The sequence below is a fragment of the Lactuca virosa genome, chromosome 4, assembly GCF_052849685.1.
Source record: "Lactuca virosa cultivar CGN04683 chromosome 4, Lactuca_virosa_CGN04683_v6, whole genome shotgun sequence".
NCBI classification, from domain to species: domain Eukaryota; kingdom Viridiplantae; phylum Streptophyta; class Magnoliopsida; order Asterales; family Asteraceae; genus Lactuca; species Lactuca virosa.
This window is the reverse complement of record NC_136429.1, coordinates 71185150-71203114: the sequence shown is the minus strand read 5'-3', so window position 1 is coordinate 71203114 and position 17965 is coordinate 71185150. Positions and strand designations below refer to the sequence as shown.

The 17965-nt window shown below is 36.4% G+C and overlaps 2 protein-coding genes across 2 annotated transcripts; one reads left to right on the top strand and one right to left on the bottom strand.

The window, feature by feature from the left end:
• The first annotated feature begins 4769 nt into the window (after positions 1-4769).
• On the top strand, positions 4770-9057 carry LOC145104615 (TMV resistance protein N-like). The gene is made up of 3 exons (XM_079041831.1): positions 4770-5353; positions 6380-7475; positions 7820-9057. The coding sequence occupies exons 1-3, from the start codon at positions 4881-4883 to the stop codon at positions 8942-8944; spliced, it is 2694 nt and encodes an 897-aa protein (XP_078897957.1). The 5' UTR covers positions 4770-4880; the 3' UTR covers positions 8945-9057.
• A 581-nt stretch (positions 9058-9638) lies between these two features.
• On the bottom strand, positions 9639-16823 carry LOC145105361 (lipase class 3 family protein). Its single transcript, XM_079042482.1, has 13 exons — positions 16374-16823; positions 14534-14672; positions 14230-14449; positions 13825-13925; positions 13453-13574; positions 13180-13377; positions 11969-12123; positions 11695-11798; positions 11249-11370; positions 11066-11163; positions 10730-10971; positions 10200-10614; positions 9639-10085 (listed from the first exon to the last, which is right to left on the bottom strand). The coding sequence occupies exons 1-13, from the start codon at positions 16653-16655 to the stop codon at positions 10007-10009; spliced, it is 2277 nt and encodes a 758-aa protein (XP_078898608.1). The 5' UTR covers positions 16656-16823; the 3' UTR covers positions 9639-10006.
• Positions 16824-17965: the final 1142 nt, after the last annotated feature.

Below are 17965 nucleotides of genomic sequence, written 5' to 3'. Positions count from 1 at the left end.
ACCGACTTTTAGTACAATTTACCATAAAAGTAACTATAAAAACCTTGATACATCTTGTATAAAAATGTTCCTAACAATAACAATAATATAAAACTTAAATAACAAATAATACGAGAGACTGGTTGACTTCTCCGTTCCACCATTGCCACGGAAGCAATCACATCTCTGGCCTACAGATTGATTTAGTCAAAAAAAATTCATTTGTTGCAGAATTTGTCCTCAATTGTAACATTTGTTACGTTTTCATCCCTTACCCAAACGTCCGTCATCCCCTTAATTGTTAAGCCTCCTCGTATGCCTTCCAACATAAGGATAGATAAGTCTTTTTTCCCCTTCTTTTTCTAATTCAAGATCGGAGAAAACGGAGAGATTGAGCACCGCCGTCTCCTTTCATCGTCGCAAAACCACACAGCACCACCCTAGTCTGCCACCTACGCATCCCTCACTCTCTTCTCCGACTCTGTTCGTCTCTGTCTTCCACTCTTCCTCTGTTCCTCATCGTCAAACCACCCATCGGCGCCCTTCAGCCCCACCCGAACCGAAGACCTCAATATTAAGGAATAAGATATGTATATTATCTTTTATATAATTAGAATATTTCCCTGTAATTACTTAGCCACCTACAGCTGTATTTTCCCTGTAAACCTTCCTTGTTTATCCCCTGTTACTTGTATTCTTTGGCTATTTAAGCCACTCCCTGTATGTGCATAATAACATAACCAATTCACTCTTATATCTCTGCTTATATGGTATCAGAGCTAACCTGCTCTTACGAGATTTGATCCTCTTCCTATCTTCTCAAATAAAACCCTCAACCATCAATTAGGGTTCATCGATGGCCACCAAAAACACCATTCACATTACCGCTGCTACTCATCTAACCATCAAACTCACACCCAATAATTACCCAGTATGGAGAAAACAAGTCGAATCCACTTTGATCAGTCTTGAACTTGATAACCACATCATCGGCCCCTCTGTTCAACCTCTCACTGACAAGGAAGGAAAAAGGATAACAAATCCTGATTACCTTCCATGGCATCGCAGAGATCAAATGATATTCAGCGCTATATTGGGGAGCTGTTCAGACTCGATACAACCTCTCATCTCATCCGCAGCTACAGCTCGAGAAGCATGGACTCGGCTACACTCAACCTTTGCCTCATCCTCAAGGTCCAGAATTATCTCCTTAAAGTCCAAACTTGCCAAGAACCCTAAAGGAACTCGATCCATCTCAGAATTCCTTCAAGAAATGCGAGCCATTGCTGATGATCTAGCACTTACCCAAAGCCGTGTCTCTGAAGAGGACCTCATGGTCCACATCCTTTCACAACTTGGTGAAGAATATAGTACCATTGCTACTGCTATCAAGGTACGAGACAACCCCCTGTCCTACTCGGAGCTCTTTGACAAACTCACAGATTATGAAAGAGCCCTCAAGGATATACCCTCAACCCTTGACTCAACTCCAGTCACTGCCAATTACACTTCCCGCCAACAGGGATCCAATAATCGCACATACAACAACTCTTTCTCCAGGAACAACACCCGACCTTTTCCCTCTCACATGTCAAAAGGAACACCCCAATCTCAATGGCCAAATAATAACTCTTATGGCCATCGTACCAACAAAAACAATCACTTCTGTCAGTATTGTAACATTCCAGGGCACCTTACTAAGGACTGTCGAAAACTTGCTCGATTTCTAAGGGAGAACAATGTCATCACTGACCTTACCAAATCAACAACTCCAGTTGCTAATGTTACTACGTCGGCCCCAGGATCTCCCTCCTGGCTTTTTGATACTGGTGCATCTAATCATGTAACCTCTGACAAAAATACCCTTCACGGCGTATCGGAGTATGGAGGTCCAGATGAGATAGTCCTTGGAGATGGTTCAGGTTTACCTATAACACACACTGGCAACACATACATCTCTACACCTCACAAAAAATTATTGTTATCTAATGTGTTACATGTTCCTAAATTACACAGAAATCTAGTATCTGTCTCTGAATTATGTGATACTAACATGGTTTCGGTGGAATTCTTTCCATCTCATTTCTTTGTGAAGGATCTATGCACGGGGGCGCGTCTAATGCGAGAAGAGAAAACTAATGGAGTTTACCAGACACGGTTACATCCCAAGCTCCACATCCATGCTACTCTCAAGAACTCACCACTCACACTCCATCACAAACTTGGTCATCCATCTCGTCAAGTCTTCAAGACTCTTATCTCTAGGCTAGGTTTTAATCCAAATATTGCTTCTGATGTTCACTGTCCTTCGTGCTCAATCAATAAAAGTCATAAATTACCTTTTGGTCCAAATTCTTTTGTTGCAACCAAACCACTACAACTCATTTATTCAGATGTCTGGGACCAGTTCCACAATCGATAGACAAATACACCTATTATGTCATTTTTGTTGATTACTTCACCAAATATGTCTGGATGTATCCTATGAGTCATAAAAATGATGTTGCAAAACTCTTTCCTCGGTTTAAACTACTTGTAGAAAAATACTTCCAATATCCTATTATCTCCTTATTCAGTGATAATGGTGGAGAATACCAAGGTCTCCTCCCATTCCTTCAATCTCATGGAATCTCTCATTACACCACTCCACCACATACACCAGAACAAAATGGTATAGCCGAGCGCCGCCACCGACATATAGTTGAAACGGGCCTTGTGCTCCTACACCATGCCAACTTGCCATTATCCTTCTGGTCACATGCCTTCCAAACAGCCGTGTACCTTATAAACAGACTTCCTACTCCTATTCTCCAAAACAAATCTCCATATGAGCGTCTCTTCAATCAAACACCAAACTACTCCAAACTACAGCCTTTTGGTTGCCTATGTTACCCGTGGCTTCGTCCCTACACAACATCCAAGCTTCAACCCAGATCAACCCCATGTCTATTCATAGGATATTCCTCCACCAAGTCAGCATTCAAATGCTATGATCTTCAATCAAAACGATTATACCACTCCCATCATGTCGAGTTTATTTCTGATCAGTTTCCATCTCATAAGCAACCCCTCCATCAATCACTTCCTACACCAGACATCTTTCTCACCTCTCCTATCTCCTCTCCCATAGAAACACCACCACCACTAATCAATACAACCATCTCTCCGGATTCATCTTCACCCACTGCACCTTCACCAGTAATCGAAATAAATGACTCACCACCACCTCTATCTGATGATCAACCATCCTCCCCTACCTCAACATCATCACCCACCTCTGCCTCCTCTACAACCACCTCACCTGTTGCTCCTCCCCCTCCATCTCCACAACAGCCTCGTGACACCCGACCAAGAAAACTCAACTCCAAATACTATAACCCTTCATTTGTTAATACCTCAACACTTCATCCAATTCCACCCTCTATTGAACCTACAACTCATACCCAAGCCCTCAAAGGTCCGCAGTGGCGTCAAGCCATGGATCAAGAATTTAATGCTCTAATGCAAAATGGCACCTGGGAACTGGTTCCTAAATCATCTCATTCCCTAATAGGCTGTAAATGGATCTTTCGCATTAAAAGACATCCAGATGGCTCCATTGCCAAATACAAAGCCCCACCCGAACGGAAGACCTCAAAACACCCAAACCACCCTGCCTATTGGATTGACGTACTTTTTTTTTGTGATGGATTTGGCATCGACGTTGCGTTCAAATTGAGAATGACATAAGATTCAGCTACTTAAGGTTAAATGTGCCAGGCTTCTGTGTAATTAAATAAATTACACATTTACTCTATGAAAATAGCTACTGGATCCATAATTTTGTATTTAAGTGTATATTTCTTATAGGTTGGTGACTCTGTTCTCATTTCTTTTGAAAATCTAACAAGGCTTGTCCACTTGGACTTATGCGGTTGTTCAATCTTTGACTCTTTTTCTTTTATCAAACGTTGGAAGGAAGTTTCTTTCTTTATGCAAGCTACACCTGACAGACAACTCCGTACATGAATTCTCAAGGTTCAAGTTAGAAGAATGCGTGAGGCACTTGGACGATTAAAATGTTTAAGAGAGTTAAATGTAAAATGTACAGGCATAAGTCACCTTCAGCTGAGCATTTTCTTGCTGGAAGATCTGTGTATTGTTGGATTTGTGTCAAATCTTAAGAGGGAGATATAATTAATGGATAGTTCAATTGATCAAAATACCCTCATGCGCCTTGCAAATGAGGGGGTTTAACGGTTGCAACATAACTGGTGGTAGGTCAAAGGACCAAAGGTGCAATGGAAGTACTAAATAGGGACGAAAGCTGAAAGACATGAATCTTGTGGACTATATTATAATAATCCATAATATTTATGATAAAGGAAAAAGAAGAAGCAGATGGCACAGCAGGCGTGCTCCCTGTCTATGCCTATCTACTCTAGTTTTCCTTTAGTATTGTTTTAATGAAGGCTGCAAAGCGATTTTACATTTATGTGTAGTTTGTTGAAGTAGTTGGATTAGTCAGAAGTTAGATATCTATTTAATGTATGTTAAATTTTGTGTTATTTAACTCTCATAGAAGCAAAAATACAGGGAGAGTAATTTAAAGTATCAATTTAAACCTGTTACATTTTAGAAACCCCAGCGACCAAACATGAAATTTACTCTAACAAATAAGTTGAATACTACAAAAGTTCGGTTGACCTTCAGTTTTTTTAATATGGCGGGGGCATTCGAAATTTCTTCCGATCTTCTTTGACGTGTATATTGCCCACAAAATGGATGTCCTCACTCTGTTGGAATTACTAGCTGTTACCGATCATTGGTTTTGTAGTATCAAACATCCCTAATTTCTTTTTTCTTAAGAATCTTTCTCAAGAACGATTCGATTTGTAGAAGATCCATCAAGAAAACCTTTAATGGCGTCTTCTTCAACTTCATCCAATCAAAAGAGCTTTAAGTATCATGTGTTCTTAAGCTTTAGAGGAGAAGACACACGTAAGACCTTCGTTGATCATCTTTATGCTTCTCTTAAGCAAAAAGGTATTCATACCTTCAGGGATAACGAGGAGCTCGAGAAAGGAAAACGGATCGAGGAGCTCTTCAAAGCCATTGAAGAGTCGAGGTTCTTTATCATTGTTTTCTCCAAAAACTATGCATCTTCGTCTTGGTGCTTGAAGGAGGTTACAAAGATTATGGAGTGTGATGAGAAGGAACAGATTGCTTACCCGCTCTTTTATGATGTGGAGCCCAGTGACATCCGCAAACAAAGTGGGCCAGTTGGAAGAGCAATCGCCAAACATAAGACCAACGAACAGATTAAGAAATGGGAAAAGGCTCTTGAAAGTGCAGGCAATCTGGTTGGCTGGGATCTGAAAAACATTGCTAATGGGTATAAATTCCTTCACAACATATCTCTGCTTTAATATTTTTTCATTTTCGTATCTCTAATCTAGGTCCAGCTGGGGATGTAGAGGTGTCATCTATGGCATGGGTTTATGAAGTATAGCTTAGATTGTTAGGTTGCGTTTAGTTGCCGAAAAATAGCCGTTTTCCGAAAAAAAATTCCAATAAAAATGAGAATTTTGAAAGCGTGTTTAGTTTGTCTATTTTTCTAAAATTTTCATGGAAAATGAAAATTTTCGGTTTTCTAAAATTACAAAAAAGTTGGAATTTTCCGTTTTCTAAAATTACAAAGAAGTTGGAAATTTTTGAAAAACAGATAATCATTGTTTTTCATATTTTCTAAATCGAAATTTTTTCTAAAATATAAACACGCACCCACTCCCACCCCACCCACCTCTACCTACCCCACCTTAACACCCCCAACCCATCATACCCCCACAAACACAAATACACACAAACACATCCACACACACCCACAAACACACACCCACCCCCACCCCCACCCCAACCCCCACAAACACACCCACACACACCCCCATCCCCACAAACACACACCCACCCCCACCCCCACAAACACACCCACACACACCCCCACCCCCACAAACACACACACACCCACACACGCAACCTTAGTATTTTAGTATTCAAATTTTAGAAGCAATAGGCTTATAAGTACTAACAGTTCCTTGCTTTGTATTGCAATCCATTGTAATTGTTTCCTTCAAGTTTAAGAGGAATGTTAGCCTTTTTTGTAACAGCTCCTTAAGCCCTCCTGTCCTCTGTTTTCCCCTGTTTTGACAGCAGCAAAAAATCACTTTTTTTTCTTCTCAATTGAGCCTTAAAACACAGCAGCATACATTGATCTTCTTATTTCCAACATTCTAGAAAGATATATGAAACATGAAACATTCGTATCTTATTATTGCTTGCATGTGGTTGTATGGTATAGTGCTGAAACTAACTGATCACGTGGGATCTTGAGCAAGCTACTTGAATCTTGTTTAATCTACAGGCATGAAGCTGAAGGCATCAAAACAATTGTTAAAGAAATTTCATTCAAGTTATGGTCCATTCATTTGAGCAATGATGAAAATGTAATAGGCATGGACCACCGGATGCAAGAGTTGGAGTCATCTTTGGGGATCGGTTTGAACGATAAAGTGCGTATGATAGGGATCAAGGGAATGGGAGGCATTGGGAAGACAACTTTGGCCAGAGCTATTTTTGATAATCTATCTTCTCATTTTGAAGGTAGTATCTTTGTTGGTGATGTAAGGGAAGTATCAAAAAAGAAGGGCTTGGAGTCATTGCAAGAACAAATCCTTTCAGGGGTTCTAAATGATGCACACATGCGTGTGGGGAGTGTTCATGATGGGAAAGAATTCATGAGAATGAGGTTACCCTATAAAAAAGTTCTTCTTGTTCTAGACGATGTGGATGATGAAGAGCAGCTTGAGGCGTTAGCTGGTGATTGGTTTAAGGACGGAAGTAGAATCATCATTACAACAAGAGACGAGAAAGTGCTGCTAGCACATGGAGTCGATACAAACTGGATTCATGATGTCGATTTCTTTTCGGATGAGGAAGCAATGAGCCTGTTTAGTAGGTATGCATTCAAGAGATATATTCCAGATCAAGGATATGAAGAGCTTTCATTAGAAGTAGTACGTTATGTTGCTGGTCTTCCCTTAACGGTTAAAGTTTTGGGTTCCCATCTGCGTGGTGAAAAGAAGCTTGTATGGAGTGATGCACTAAAAAGACTAAAAACAATTCCATCACGGAAAACTCTAGAGGTATTGGAAATAAGCTATAACAGCCTAGAGGATGATCACAAGGAAATGTTCTTGGATATTGCATGCTTCTTGAAGGGGAGTCCTGAAGAATATGCAATTAAAATCCTTGATAGCTGTGGATTTCATGCTACATATGGTTTAAGAGTTCTTGAGCAAAAATCTCTAATAACGATTTCATATAATAGATTGGGCATGCATGATAGAATAGAAGAATTGGGATGGAATATTGTTCATCGATCGCACCCCCATGAACCCAACAAACACAGCCGACTCTGCATTCACGAGGAAATTGAAGAATTAATCTCTAATGATGCGGTAAGGATCAAATTTACTAAAACTAGCAAATTTTAATTATATATATGACAGAAGTTTGATGGCGACTGATTTTGGATTAATATAGGGTACTGAAGCATCAACATGTATAGGACTGCAGCTGAATACGGTGGATCTGCCTCCTGAAATTATCATGAAAGGCCTTGGAAAACTGAACAAACTTAGATATCTTTTTCTTCATGGGGAGCTCGATGACTGTTTCCTGGGTGACTGGAAGTTTGATCAAACAAAACAGTACTTATGTATATTGTAATGCCTTTCTTCATTCATTTGTTTTGATACAGCAATATTAGTCTAATTAATTCCGTTCTTTTTGCATATGATAGGTGCTTAAGAAGCTTAGGTTCCTGGTTCTTATGTATTCAGACTTGAGGACCCTCGACTTTGGGATGACTCCGAATCTTGAGAGGTTAGATCTTCAAGGATGTTATGATTTGACAGAAGTTCATGCGCCTGCTGGATGCTTAGAAAGGCTTGTCTACTTAGATTTAGGTGGTTGCTCAAGGTTTAGATCTTTCTCGTTTATCAAACAATTTGAATCACTTGAGCTTTTTAGGTTACCCAACTTATCTGTGCATGTGAAATGCTTGGAGGAATTCCCAAGGGACTCCAGCAACAATCTGCCAATGCTACAATTTAAGTTTCATTATTTTAAAGAACAACCCTCCTCAACCGGTGTCTATCTAGATCTCCAGCCTTGCACAAAACTTGAGAGTGTTTCAGGAAGCATTTGTGGTTTACAACATCTAAGAGAACTTACATTCCATGGCTGTATTCCTGAGGTGCCCAAGGACATTGGCCAGTTGAAATGCTTAGAAGAGCTCACTTTGTACTCTACACACATCATATGTCTTCCGGAAGGTGTTTGTATGCTGAAACATCTAAAATCTCTCAGTATTATAGATTGCCTGTATCTTGAAGAGTTACCGGAGAATCTTGGTTGGTTGGAGTGTTTGGAGACGTTAAATTTGTTGTCTACAGGTATTAGAAGTCTTCCAGATAGCATTTGCATGTTAAAACATCTGCAATATCTTAACCTTGAATCTTGTCAGCTTCTTGAGAAGTTACCAGAGGATATTGGGCAATTAGAATGTTTAGAGGAGCTGAACCTGAAAAAATGTGCATCTTTACGAGATATTCCAAACAGCATCTGTAAGATGAAATTTTTGACATATTTCTATCTCCCCTTTTGTAGTCAAGTCCAGAAATTGCCAGAGGAATTTGGAAGTTTAGAGTGTTTAGAAGAGTTGGATATAAACTGTACAGGAATAAGTCATCTTCCACAGAGCATTTCTTCAATGGAAGGTCTGTGTATTGTTGGATCTGAGGCACTTCTTAAGTCATGTGCTTTTGCAACTGAGATAGAGACCTCAGAAACTAAAACATTCGGCTACATACAAACCATGGATAACACAAGCGCCCGAAGGCGATTAGGGAACCAATTCACATAGAACTATCGTAACAGGGATATATTTCCGTAAATTGTCTTTTTTTAATCTGTCTTAAAATTGTATAAGATAGAACAAAATTTGACATTTAAAGGGAAGGAAGACAAGGCATGGTCTTAGGATTTTGCATTGATAAAGAAATGTTTGACTTTTCCATTTAGTATTTTATTTAGGTGGTTCTGGTTGGTGGATGTGGTCTTTAGTGGTAGCCTTGTTGATTGTGTTATTATTAATTGTGAAATTAAATATCCTCCTACAATTTCCTCCTACTTATCTTCCTATCCATGTTAAATGGTGACAAGTGTATTAAAATATTATTAAGAAAAATTAAATATGACACATATCATCATTTGACATGGGTAGGAGGATGGTAGGAAGAAATTGTAGGAGGATATTTAATTTCTCTTATTAATTATGTATAAAGATAGTCTTCATAGTTTCTATTGATATCATAGCAGTTGTAGAGCCGATTAAAATCAAACTATTGATATCATAGCAGTTGTAGAGCCGATTAAAATCATCTGCAAGTACATATATAGTTCAAATAGACGTTATGGACACATGATCCTTAGACAAACCAATCTGAGGGCATGTTTTTTTTTCCCTCCATTTAAGTTTTAATGGATAAAGTTTTATAACTCTAAAGTCTATTTGGAGAAAGTGTTGTATGAAAAAACTCTCTTCGTAGAGTAATGAGTTTATCATAAAAGACATTTACGTCCTCATCCTCATCATCAAAAATAGCCTAGCATTGGCTATTCCCTTCCAGTTCAGTTCATTTCCATACACAAACTCAAAACTTTAACAGAATGTAACTCTCCTAATTGTTGTTTAATACAAGTTCAAAACTACATCAACTAATCATTGAATTTCTTCAAATACATATATAACTTAATTTTCTTACAAACTATCCACTATTTCTATGCTATACAAAACTACACCCAAAAAATTTAACCCTTGTGTGGTAGGTGTTAGCAGTTAGTGAACTCTGACAGCTCACTGAGCAATTAAATTACAACACATGGCAATTAACAGATTCAAACTTTAAAAGAAGGTTTTAATCCATCATGATCTCAAATTCACCCCATCACACTCTTGTTGAAGACTCCGCTTTTCAAGTAATTTCTTTAAAGCATACGAACATCTAACAATCAATGAATAAAATTTTACCATTAAATTATTTACCTTTTCTTATTTTCATTTGAAATTAAAAATAAATAAATAAAAAGTGTTGTTAGAATTTAGATATTTGATTTACCTCCATGGGAGGTGATCAATGAACATAGAAGGTGATACAATCAAATCCATGAAAGCTTCCTTCTTAACCACATAAGCTTCATACCCACATTGTGTAGTTAGTGTACTCTTCCATCTTCTATAAAGAGGTACATCATTGTTTTTCTTATCAGGGATTATATGAATGATGACACCTGGCAAAAACATTTCTCTAAAGTTTTCATGCGTCTCTTCTTTTTCATGTGATGGCATGGCTTCCATGTACTGTGATATAAGATGATCACGTGAAGTCTCATCATGGGGAGGCTCATAATACGGATTAGAATTTCTATTTGATGAAAAACGTCTGTGAGTGACATTATTATCATCATCTGAAGTATCATTCATGTCTATATTGTGCCAATGATTGGAATCTTCATTTTGTTCCCGAATGCTCACTACAGTGATTTTCAGTAGCTTAGTGTTAGGATTGATAAACACAAACATATAACAAATTATTTTTATTATTTTGATTTCAATATACATAATGAGGGTATTTTAGTAATTAAGTACCACGTATAGCTTGACCCTCGTCTTCATTTCTTGGTGGCAATGAGCTCGACCCTGAAGAAGAAGGTTCTTCATGAGGCTTGTGCCATAGATAAGTGCTCACTGAAAGAAACCTTCTTGCAAGTTTCTGCAGTTTTGCTGAGTCAGCATCCCTATCATTCGATAGTGCCAGCATGGCAGCTCTTTGCAACCTCATGATTGAAGCAACCGAAAGTCGTGATGAAAATTCATTATCATACACAATACTGCAGAATATCCATACAAAATTTTAAAAAAAAAATAGTTGGGTGAAAAATGGATTACAAAAAAAAAAAAAAAAAAAAATAAAGAAAAGAATACCTTGTGACAAAACCTGAACATGCATTTGCTAAGACTGAATCTACACATGGAAGTGGGCCATAACTATAAACTTGTAACTGAGGGTATCGACCATATAACTGTTGATAAGAAGAAGGAAAATTACAAACGAACAAGTCCGGGGACTAAGTTGTAATTTTCTCTAAATGAAAGGTTTAAACATACCTTTAATCCTAGCATTGAAGCAATAGCTCCACCAAGGGAATGTCCCACAATGCGAAGGTTGTATCCTTCACACTCACATCCCTCCCCTAGCAATGAAGTAAGCAATCCGCCAGCTTGGAATTCTGATTTTCAACAAATTCTAGAAGAAATCAGTTTAAATCGTCATTAGGATAAACATAATAAACACTATGATAATGTTTCCTCCCTATATTGTTTGGGCAAATTACACAAAATGCCATTACATTATAAAAACCTGTTACCAAGTTTGATTTGTTTACATGGAAATTTGTTAAATGATGTGGCATCTGATGTGACGAGAGAAATGTCCACATAAGTGTGTTAAAGTATCAAAATAGGGTAAAAGACGATAATGTAATGTAATGCCTTTTGTGTGATTTGCTGAAATAGTTTGATTAAAAAAAAGGGAAAGAAAGATGAATTTATACCTTTTTTTTCAGGATTTCCATCAATTTGCTGATAGAGATCACGAGCAGACTCTACTATACCAGAGTGTCCATAATATCCTGAACCTGGTGGAATAAGATTACCACTGTGACAAGGTCATGAAAATGTCATAATAAGATGCCATTCAAAAATAAATGTTTAAAAAGGAATATTATAAAACTTGTCCCAAAATAAATGCAAGATTATTTTTTTTTTTCATTTTGAGTGAGAGAGAGAGAGAGAGAGAGAGAGAGAGAGAGAGAGAACAGAACGTACTATATCAAACCATCTATATCTTCTGTAGCAAGCACACATTCCTTACTTAAACCATCTGTTAGTAAATCTTCAGGGGTTTCAGTTCCCCTCACACAAATAACAACAGATTTTATATCATGAAGAACCACAACAAAGTATGCTGCTTCACATCTCGCCTGAAAAACCAACAATATCCAACTTCAAAGTTCAAAACAAATAAATAACTAGTGGGATGAGCTTTATTAATCTTATATTTTCGATAAATTTTTTTCTAATGTTCTCTTACACAGGGACCATTTTTTTTGTAAATTTGTTATTAGACAGTGACCATTTCTGTAATTTTTTGAAATGTAGAGACAATTTCTGTAATTTTGTTTTTAGGTATGGACTATTTCTGTAATTTTGTGAAAAGTAGGGAACTTTTATGTAAGTGAAACACATGGACCATTTCTGTAATTGTATGAAACATAGGAACCGAACCATTTCTGTTAATTTCCTATTTGCCAGGGATCACTTCTGTAATTTTTTAAAACACAAGGACCCTTTTTATAAAAAATAATTCTGCAGAGACCGTTTTTGTAATTTTTTCTGTATAGGGACCATTTCTGTAATTGTATGAAACATAGGAACCATTTCTGTTAATTTGTTATTTGGCTGGGATCATTTCTGTAATTTTTTAAAACACAAGGACCATTTTTATAAAGAAAAAAAATTCTGTACAGGAGCCTTTTTGTAATTTTTTCTATATAGGGACCATTTCTGTAATTTTCTGTTAAACTAGGGACCATTTATGTAGAGAAAAATTCTTGGCACTGACTGTTTGGGTAAATATCCCAAACAAATGTAAGGATATATAGAATTGCACTTTATAAAAAAGGTCTTTGTGTTTTTCAAAATTACAGAAATGATCCCTGGCAAATAGCAAATTAACATAAATGGCTCCTATGTTTCATACAGTTACAAAAATGGTCCATGTGTTTCACTTACATAAAAGTTCTCTACTTTTCACAAAATTACAGAAATTGTCCCTATGTTTCACAAAATTATAGAAATGGTAAGTGTCTAATAACAAATATTGTAATTTATAGGGACCATTTATGTAGAGAAAAGTTCTTGGCAGGGACTGTTTGGGTAAATATCCCAACAAATATGTAAAGATATATAGAATAAAGACATGTGGAAAGTGAAAACTAGCCATGAAGCAACAATAGATTCAAAATTACAAAAATAACCTGATAGACACGTCCTTGTCGAAGAGTATCAGGGGGCAAATTGACATATTTTAAAAAAGCTTTTGCATGACCTCTCCACCAATTGTCCCCTTTGAGTTCAGGAAGCTTGTTTCTAACCCAAGGTGTCCAAATCCCTTGCCTATGCAACCATGCACAAAGGAACAATACAGGGTTTCTTCCAACATCTAGTAAAAGACCCTGAAATATTAATTAATTAATTAAAATTAAGAAATTGTTATAAAGAAATGAAAAGATAAAAGTTATGAAAAGAACCGTATATGCAGCTTCAGCAAAAGGATGAAAATCAGCAGCTCCTTGAATCAATTCTTGAGGGGCCACCATGACTTCCTCTTGAAAATTAGGCATTCGGCTTTCCCTTTGCAACAAAGCCAGGCCTGTATACAGTAATTAATCAAGTCATGGAAAGTAATAGAGTCAATCACAAAAATGAAGAAAAAAAAAAGGAAAGACCTTATCAACAAATATCCACATTTTCAACAATTATCACAAAATGACAACTTATTTCACAGAAAAAATTGGTGAAATTTGCTTTTTCAGTACCTTTTTTTTTTTGTAAAATTAGCTAATATAAGATTTCTTTCAAATGTAAACAAATTATAGGTTCATTTTAAAGAAAAGAAAGACCTGCCAAGAGTTCTAGATGTCCTTTCCCAGATGCACGATAAGCAACAAGGTCACCTAGTAACTGTGCCACTGAGAAAACTTCATCTTCCTCCATTGCAGTTCTACAATATGAAGTAAGCAAAATCAATAATACACATAACAATTTAAAGGGTTGTTTCTTTTTGACTTAATGAGCTTAATGGGTTAAGCACTTAATCTAGACAGCTATATATACATGGCTGTATTAAGACACTAACCCTTTACCTATTTCCCCTTCTTTTTTCCTCGCATCTCCTCTATTGTGAATTTTTCTTTTTTTTTTTTTGAAATGTAAGGGTAAAATATAGTCTCATTCAGACGGTTGAAAAGAAACAGACCTTATGTATACAACACTTAATGGGGAAAGAAGAAGATTTGGAAGCATACAAGTATTTTACACGTCCCATACAGCACAATGCCTCACGAATGCCATGATCAAATATCTCATGGTAATGATGTTTCCATGCTTTGTTTTCATTTGTATAAAAGGATCTCCATCTTAAAACATCAGATCCTGAAAAACATTGTAACAGTGTGACAAAACACACCATGATCATGAATAGAACCAACATACTATGCAGCCAGATGTTGTTAGTTGAAAGAATCCCTGTAGAAAAAAAAAGTTTTAGGGATAGTAAGACTCTTGTAACAGTGGAAAGAACAAAATAAGAGAAATGAGACTCAAGTTTACCTAATATACATGCATTTGGAGTTCGATCTTCAAAAACATTTCTTGAAACACTGAATACAAGATAACTTGCACTCATAAACTGGAGCATTGTAATTGCAAATGCAAATCGGGTCCACCTTATCCACTTCCTGTACCTAATCTGTTAAGTAATAACAGAAATTTTAAATTAGGTGACATCTGTACACAATGCATACAATGATATTTCAATTTTATAATTGGGTATAGGTAGATAGGATACCACATTTTGTTAATGCATAAATTCAACAAGTCGTTGCTAATAATTAGGAAAAACAAGGTCCAACAATGGCAATACTTACACCGTTCCAGATTAAACCCTAGATGATGTATTGTAATAACATAACACAATAAAAGTTTTTGTAATTACTTCATCTTAGAGCAAAGAGAAGTATTGAATGATATACTTCAGGAGTGGCATGGTTTGAGAAATGAAATATGTTTTAGACATGTTTTGGTAAAACTGATACATTGTCTAAAATGACAAAGTGGAAAGGTACATTGCCTACATGAGAAATGGAATGTATGGAATGCTTGGAAGTATTTTACAAGGTATTTGTAATAAATGTAATAGCAATGCATGTATGAAAATGAAAATTTGGACACTTAAGATCCATGTTAAAAGTGACCTAACCAAATTAGTGCAGAACAGGACAAGACACTGGAGTTGTGAAGATGAAATTCAACTAATCCAACAATATTGTGAAGGAATCTCAATCCCAATCAAAGCTATGAAACTAATCCTTGTGACCTGGTCATTGTTGCAGCTTTCTTATGCTAGGGTTTGGTGATTTGGGATATTGTTTAAAATGTTAGGCATGTGGGATTTACCTTAAAATATGATTAAGGGTTACAATCTATGATTATGGATATGTATAGATTGTAATGCATGCGACTAAATAATATGTATCCTCATGTTTTACTTTTGACTTTGGGTTAAGTTGAAGATTATGAAAGTTAATCATAGATTATGTGAAAAGTTAAAAGAAAGCTTGCATAGGATAATATGTTAACGTGTCACTGTAAAGGACCAGATGTGTTAAAGTATCCTAATTGGAATATATGTCAATGTTTTAAGATCAGGCCAAAAATGTTATGTATACGCTTAGGATTAAGAGCATGTTTGGAATAGTTATTGTCAATGGACTTGCATTTGCATGATATATTGATGTTATATAGAATCAATGTCCTAGGGCATGGGAAATCAAAGGCATGAAGCTAAGAAAGCTCAAGAAAGATTCAAATCTTCGGCTAAGACCATTAACATGAGTCAAAAATTTGCAAAACCATATATACCTCAAAACAGGAGTTTTATGAAATGGTTCCTTTCCAAAATTATGATGATGTTTCTTTTTACAGATTAGGGTATACTTTACCATGTATTATGATGTTATGTTATGGACAGGTTAAGCAAGGAAAGGCACAAGGTTATGTAAAGCAATCTGTAGTTCATGAAACCTTCAAGGATCTCATTTCTATAAAAGCAAGTGGTATGTGGGCAAATACTACGTGTAGAAGCATACTGATATCTCCATAATGTAGATGGCTTGCTGTAGCCACAACTTCTCACCTATTTATACTCTTTCTCGTTTTCTTATGCCGTGGACCAGTTCAGCATAAAAAATATATCACGTATTATATGATCAAATCGAAAACAACAAGTCCTTAAACAAAATTTTATCAAGAGTTTGAGCCACTAATTCGGTAAGAAAAACAAATTTCTTATTCATGTTCATTGGTTGAACATTTTTCTTAACCAACCCCGTTATTGTATTATTTCTAATATAAATCACAAGAAAAAACAGAAATCGATGTGAAATTTTACCCGCCTATGACGCCGAATTAGGGTTCCAACAGCTCGTTTTTCGGTAGGAGTATTGATAATCGTCATGGCCGTAGCTCTTTGAGCAATTGCGATCGGAATCATCGTGACTATTCTCAAAAACGAGATAAAAAGAATCACAATAAATGGAATAATATCTCCAAAGTCACAGTCCGGATAAGCCACGGTGATCAAAATGAGGTTGATGATTATCAATATAAGATTCGAAATCCCTAGAAACATAGCGCTCCATCTCACCTGCTTGATGTTAAACCCCTCGATCATTGTGATGCTAGTAGATTAATAGTCGCATTGATACGATCAACAAGAAAGGGATTTAACATCGACGACCAAATTGGGGATTCTGGGAATCATTGAGTGATTGGGGAAGAGAGTGAAGATGTTCGTTGAATTCGGTTGTTTGATTCTTCAGAAAACGTGCGGGGCGTTGTTATTGACTAGGAATGGCAACCGGGCGGGTTCGGGGCGGGGCATGGTGTCCCAAACCCGAACCCGATTTTTACATATGTACCCGAACCCGACCCGATACCCGACGGGTTTCTTATCGGGGCGCCCCGTCGGGGCTGAAACTTTCCCCGAACCCGACCCTAAACCCGAAACCCGATAATTACCTGAAAACCCGACCCTAAAACCCGAAATATGGCAGAAAAAAAAAGAAGGAAAAACTACAAATACATAATGATAAATTAAGACGTTGCATAGGCTTAAAATACCAAATAAGTTCTTAAATCATTTAACCAAATAGAAATTACTAATAGTCTAATATTGTAACATCAACCAACCAACCAAAACATCCAAGTACACAACATGAAAAACTAATTCATCACAATAATACATTACCAATTAACATTAAAACAAAGTTACAAACTCAAAATCAAACAAAATCATCCAAACTTGTTGTCCCGCTTTCTTTAGTGTTTTCCTACAAAATATTAAACAAACTCAAAATCAAACAAAATCATGGAAACGATATAAAATTAATATTTTTAGAAGTGTCGTTTTACCTCTTCCACATCATAATCAAATTCAACAGAACGACAATATGCCTCGGTCTCTTCAGAACAAGTTCATCTCCATCTTCATCAAAAACTGTATCATTAATATTTGTTCCATCTTGTTGATCCACAGAATCAGTATTTTGTTGATTAGAACCCGAACCTCCCACATCTTGACTACTTGCAGTTGGAGCATGATTTTGACTAGTTGAATTCATATTTCCTGAAAAATAACAGTTTACCTATCAGGACATTATTCTTAACCACACAAATGCAAAAAACAGTTTTGTATTGATTTTAAATAGGTGCTAATTGCTTAAACAATACATTGAAGACAAGATCAAATATTTTCTTAACTAAACATATAAATATAAATTATTTTAGAAATAATCAAAATTAATCGTTTCTTCTGTCAAATGATTGTTCAAAATTAGAATATAAATATATCATAAACACATATAAGCTCAGTTACCACAAAATTAGAATGTAAATGATTGTTTACAGATTTATTATAAAACAATTCAATTTCCTTAGTTTTTATTATAAAACAAATTACTTTACAGATTCTAAAGGTTCAAA

Excerpts from the sequence above, each read along its gene's own strand:
- LOC145105361 (XM_079042482.1), bottom strand. The coding sequence starts at position 16,655 with ATGATCGAGGGGTTTAACATCAAGCAGGTGAGATGGAGCGCTATGTTT. Across the intron at positions 11,799-11,968 it reads GATATAGATGGTTTGATATA|TGGTAATCTTATTCCACCAG; the intron begins GTACGTTCTGTT and ends ACCTTGTCACAG. Across the intron at positions 10,086-10,199 it reads ATTGATCACCTCCCATGGAG|ATGTTCGTATGCTTTAAAGA; the intron begins GTAAATCAAATA and ends ATTGATTGTTAG.
- LOC145104615 (XM_079041831.1), top strand. The coding sequence starts at position 4,881 with ATGGCGTCTTCTTCAACTTCATCCAATCAAAAGAGCTTTAAGTATCAT. Across the intron at positions 5,354-6,379 it reads CTGAAAAACATTGCTAATGG|GCATGAAGCTGAAGGCATCA; the intron begins GTATAAATTCCT and ends TTTAATCTACAG. Across the intron at positions 7,476-7,819 it reads AATTAATCTCTAATGATGCG|GTGCTTAAGAAGCTTAGGTT; the intron begins GTAAGGATCAAA and ends TGCATATGATAG.